The sequence below is a fragment of the Chaetodon trifascialis genome, chromosome 2 (assembly GCF_039877785.1).
Source record: "Chaetodon trifascialis isolate fChaTrf1 chromosome 2, fChaTrf1.hap1, whole genome shotgun sequence".
Lineage (NCBI taxonomy): Eukaryota > Metazoa > Chordata > Actinopteri > Chaetodontiformes > Chaetodontidae > Chaetodon > Chaetodon trifascialis.
Window position 1 is genome coordinate 22,815,735 of NC_092057.1, and position 5,959 is coordinate 22,821,693.

Sequence of the window (5,959 nt, forward strand, 5' to 3'; positions counted from 1 at the left end):
CTCATCTGAGGCAAGTTGGTTTTAATTAACACTCGCAACATAATTTAAAGAAAATCTCTAGAAAACAGATTCTTATTGACTCAAAAGCATTCAGTGACAGAGAGGGGGTAATTCTGCTTTTTCTGTCATCTACATCTTTCTGTGGAAAATCAACGAAGCAACACCAGAGCCAATCAGAGTCCAGTATTTGATCACCAGGGCAAAGCTGCTTTGATTCTATACTTTAACAACTTCTTTCATGTGTGAACATTTTAACACGCAACATTCAATATATTTTAATTAACAATGCATTAAATAAGGCTACTAATGTATTTCAATAGTGTTCCCATATAGTTCTCAGTGAGCAGGATGGACACAAAATGTTTGACAGAGACCGGTGTTTGATGGGCTTTGTGAGCACTGTATGGGAACCTGGTGCAGGGAGTTTAGCTGCATCAATAATTAACCCTATCAGCTTCCAGCCACTTAAACATCAGAGTCTCTCACACATTTTGCCTTTGAATTTCACAAAGCTGAAGCAACCACAGTGGCCTAAAATATTCAAGAGGCCAACAACACTGTCCAGTTCAAACAATAACAGCCATATATGGATATAAAGCTCCCAATATGACTTGATTTAAAATCTCAGTGCCATTAGTTGACTGCATTTCTACCAGGATCACATGGCCAGGTGAGGTCTTATGATAGGATAAATGGTAAAAGACATAGACTCCTCTGTTTTTTTTTTTAATAATATCAAGCATGGTCCTGGTCAAGAACAAAAATTTAGTTAAGACCATAGAGCATACCTTTTTTTTTTAAAATGGTATTTGTCTTTTTTCATCGCCCTGCCATCACACCTGCAGATTTTGATGTAAATTCCCAATGTGAGAGATGAATTTAAGGAACTTTTAGTCAAAAGTCAAACTGGACAACAGACACAGCCACCAGATCATACAGAATAAACAAGGCATAAACATCAACCATCTGAAAGCCGTTTTATCCTGGAACACACAGCACCATCACTGGAAACACTTTGTTTTTACAACTGAGGCTGGACACTGCGCAGAATGGAGGAGGAGGAGGGGGAGGAGGGGGAGGGGGAGGAGGAAGCTTTTGAAAAGAAAAAGTTAAATGCTTGAAGTTGGAATAGTACATCTGCCATACAGAGGAAATGAAGGACAGAGAAGGTGAACAGAGAGTAAGGCAGCACAAAGATGTACTGTTTTATCTCTCTAAGCGAGTTATGTGTGTGTGTTTTTGTGATATCATCAGCTCCCCTTGAGTAAGCGACTTGCTGTAGCAGTGCTCTGCTTCGGATGACTGGCTGAGGACTGAGTGGATGAACTTGAGACCATTACTGCGGGGTTCGAGGCTGGCTGGGGGGAGCTTAGAGGTGAGTTCAGACTGTATAGGTGTGGTTGGTAGGAGGCTGAAGGGAGGTCCTGCGGGGAGGCAGATCACTTATTTGGGGGTTTGTACGGTTCCAGAAGTTGCTTAGAGAACGTGTTGACCTTGTCGGCACCTCGAACTTCATGGGGAAGCAGCGGCAACTTGACTATGTGGAAATCTTCATAAAGGTCCTCCATCTGTACAGAGAAGACAGATTATGAATGAGGATGATGCACACAATGCAGCTGGACTGTCACGACCCAAAAACAAACCACTGACTCGTACCTGGTCTAAATATTTGGACTGAATTTTATGGCGGGCTTCACACATTTTACACGGCCTCTCTGAGTCAGGGAAAACAAGTTGGTTGACGATGATGTTGTGTGTGTCGATGCGGCATTTGGCCAGCTCCTGGATCAGCCGCTCCGTCTCATACAGGGAGAGGAACTCAGCAATGCACACACAGATGAAGGTGGTCTGTTCCTGATGAGGAAAGCGGGGACGGGAGAGGAGTTAGTATAACACATCAACACTGGAACACACAAGACAATGGAGTTGCTTCAGAGAACAACATGCAACAGAAAATAGGAAGTCCGCACAATGCCTAGAGCAGTCAACTAAAACAGAAGAACTATTATTGGAGAAAATGCGTTTCACATGACTTTTTCAAAAACAACTCAATGTAGTAACGATCACAAATGGCGCTCAAACCAATCACAGCTCTTGCAGTCTCAATGGAGGCTCTGTTTTTGCTGAAGGAGCATGTAAGTGATGCTGTGGCCCGCTAATGAGCTACAGAAGCTCTGCATGTAGACACAGAGACAAACTTAATGCAGTTTGTAAAGCCTGTCTTGCACAAAGCATGCGGGGTAATGTGCTTAAGTTATAACTGCAACCAGAGTGACTTACAGGATCTTTGAACTGCTCACTGACTGAGCGGATGACTGGCAGGGTCTCCTCAAGCTTGGAGGCCAGCTGGTCTGCATTCATGTCACCCAGACCGAGCATGTTGCACATCTATAGGAACGAGAGAGAAACACACAGAGGATATATGTACTATATACTACTTTCCATCCTCCTTCAACTTCAAATCTGCTTTGTGGAGCTTTTATAGACACAAAAACTGGTAAAAGACTACAATGAATGAATGACTGGATCTGCTCGTCCCTCCTTACCTGAGAGATGAAAGGGCTGATCTGGTTTTTTATCTGCATGAGGCGGCCCAGACCACGCTCCACGATGGTGGGAAAGTTGAGCAGCCGCAGTGTGTGACCAGTGGGGGCGGTATCAAAAACCACCACAGAGAAGTTCATTCCTTTCACTAACCTGAGACAGACAGCAGTGCTGTTAGTACCACACTGGCTACCATCTCTCTATTAGCTCAGTCATACTAGTGCGAAAGGTTAACACAATTCTGAGTCAGCAAAACTTTTGTGATCTCAAATGTGTTCTTGTTTTCCAGGAACCGGTTTTCTTACCTCATGACCTCCGCATAGCTCATGGCCTCGTCAATGCCAGGGAAAGCGCTCATGGCCTCCTGCATCATCTTCTTACCCATGCTGAGCATGTTGTCCTCCTCGAAGAACTCATCGGGCAGCTCTGCCACACCCAGGCTTGGGTCGATCTCCTGCACTCATACAAACACAACGATCAGAACATCACAAACTGAGGGCCTGCGAAGACCTGCAAAAATTTTAGAGCCTCCACTGTTACGCAACGATGGTTTGTGCCTGCGGCCCTGATGTGGAACCGACTAAACTCATGACACTGAAGTGACGCTGACCTCATTCACTAGATTTTATTTTCTAAAAGTAGCATAAATGAACCTCTTTGTTGACAAATGTAGCTATGTTTCTATCCACTTTTCTCCAAGACATTTCAGGAGATTTTGAAATGCTGTAGAAAGTAAAATATGAATTAGATGTTTCTGTTTGACACAGCAGGAAAAGTGCAGTTGGAAATAGTAACATTCATGATGGCTGAGTTTAATGTAGCTGCTTCTGTATCAGGGTCCTGATGTTGTAAATGCTGGGTCAATGGTTGTTTTGGTGACAGCGTACAAACACTTGAAAAATGGAGAGCAGTACTCATGTATGTGGTTGAAGTGCTTAGTCCTGCGCTCGTGTGCAAGTGCTAAATGACTCTGTCCTGCTAATCTCAACAGCTGTACACTAGTCCTTGAAACATTTTTGTTTTCTTAACCAGCTGTTGGCCCATGTGAAGGAAATCCAGTGACATGTAACAACTGCAAGAAGCAGAAGTGATAGACAGAAATGAAATTTGAACACGAGTGGTCAGATGGACACCTTGGAGAACCATAATCCCAGGCGTAGACAGGGTCTATCGAGGTTTACTGAGACACCTGAACAGAACAGATCGTCCATCAATGTTATTCATAACGCCTGAGCTTTATCCTACTATGACTGAAGTCTGCTGAGAAAAAATGCTATTTCTTCACTCCAATATGATGCATCAAGGTTTATAAACAGTGGGGGAAAAAATTAGGAAACAGAAGGTTTTCTTTCTATCTATCCATCTTTACTACTTAAATTCATAGCATGTCATTTGATTAAATTGGATGCCAGGAATTAAATATAATCTGCTAAAAGGATTCTCTCATGTGTATGTAATGTCTTTAAACGTCTGACAGGTGAATACATATATATATATATATATATATATATATATATATATATATACACATATATACACACACACTTCCATCGCTGCCTGTAATGTCTTCCTGTGCATGGGCACTTACCATTGCAAACAGGTTGTCATAGCCCTTGACCTTCGTAGGGACCTTTGAGAACTTCTGGTCAAAAGCATCCGAGATGTTATGAGCGGGGTCAGTGGAGATGATGAGGACACTCTCCCTGACAGCAGCAAGCTGGACAGCCAAACTACAGCTGGACAGATGAGACAGCAGTGGTTTGTACGGCAGGAGGTAGGCGACCAGGTGAGTGTTTAAGAGCTCGACAAGAGCAGCTCATGTCAATAAGTGATGCATTTACTGGACTTGCATAGCTCTCGTAAAATGTACTTATGGATGCCTTACAATGCGTGTAATTATTGCCTAACATTTACATTTCTAAACGTTTTTATAAGTTATTGTTTATTCTCTATGATATTGTAAGCATCACTCATTGACATTAAAGGAGACGTAATACATCAGCTATTATGCAGAGCTGGCAGCTAACGCTACCTAGCCAGTGTACTTTTTAGCCCCGGCTGTTTGTCTATTAGCTTAGTTACAAGCTAAGGCAAAGCCATCAGTTGATAAAACACACGTTTGAGGGTACTCCTGTTAAATGGAAAACATGATAAAAAAAAAAAAAAAAAAAGCAAGCTGTCGGTGTCATATTGAACCGCGACTGTCAAAGCCTTTCCAGTCATGAATACATGTGCCAGCTGGCTAACGTTAGCTAGTGACAGTGCTAGACAGCAATCAACAACCCGGAAAATCGACAACTAGCTTAGTCGAACACACAAATGTAAAAATAAGATATATATCGGTGCGTCTAAAATGCGTGAGCTAAAGCTCGTTAGATTCTTGTCGTGGGAAAAACCCCCACATCTGATTTGTTAACTGGGAATGACCCATGTCAACTTATGGGTAGTAGCTAATCTAAGGTAGCTATGTTAGCTAGCGACGTAGTCTGACTCGACAGCAGGAGGCTAACTTAATGAGCATTTCCCTTTAGCTTACCTACATGTCGTTTTACCAACACCACCCTTTCCACCCACAAATATCCATTTCAAAGATTTCTGCTCGATGATATTCTTCAGCGTCGGTTCTAACGGCTCCACATCAGGCGCATCTTCAAATTCGTCTTCCAATGAAGCTGCCATCTTGTCTGTGTACAAAGTAACGCACAGCTCAGGTGGGACGTACAGACACTGGTGCCTTCACTGCTCCTCAGCCAAGTCAGACTCGGTTATGTGTCTGTGCAAATGGTGGGAATTTGTAATACTGACAAAAGGTGAAAAGGAACAAAAGTCAAAAGCAATATTAAGGTGGACCTGAGAGGCACGCATATATTTGGTATCAAAGTGACCACCCCCAGAGAGGCAGGCTACTCAAACATTACCAGGAGGGGTGGAACCAGAACAGGCACCAAAGTTAAAAAACGAGAAGCTGAATGGCTTAAAAGCTGATTTATGTCGTATGAGGAAAAACATCAGAACAAGGCGTCCAAAATGAAAATTCCTTACCATGGACACCAGCTTAGTAGCATTTTGCGTGCGTGGAGTGTACTGGAACCACAGATGGTAATTTTCTGATATTAGTGAATGTAGCACAACCCATAAGAAACATGGGACTAAGATAAGGTAAAAGTTTATTGATCCCACGACAGGGAAATAATGTTGTCACAGACAGCAGCAACGGCAAGAATAAACAAAGAAGGAGACATAAATAAGAATGAAAATAAAAATCAGTAAGAAATAAATAAGAAGCTGTGCCAATTGACATTTACTCGACTTTTACAGAGGTAATCTTGTGACCAAAGGGTTGAAATTTTAATAATTGCTGAAAAAATGTTCACAAATAAAAAACAGAACAATTTATTAGGAGAAAATATTTTAT

The 5,959-nt window shown here is 42.2% G+C and overlaps 1 protein-coding gene across 1 annotated transcript; it reads right to left on the reverse strand.

Moving 5' to 3' along the window:
• get3 (guided entry of tail-anchored proteins factor 3, ATPase) lies at positions 1–5,309 on the reverse strand. Its single transcript, XM_070987524.1, has 7 exons — positions 5,081–5,309; positions 4,133–4,280; positions 2,850–2,998; positions 2,547–2,697; positions 2,281–2,388; positions 1,657–1,854; positions 1–1,568 (listed from the first exon to the last, which is right to left on the reverse strand). Exons 1-7 carry the CDS (start codon positions 5,221–5,223, stop codon positions 1,440–1,442), a joined length of 1,026 nt encoding a protein of 341 aa, XP_070843625.1. The 5' UTR covers positions 5,224–5,309; the 3' UTR covers positions 1–1,439.
• Positions 5,310–5,959: the final 650 nt, after the last annotated feature.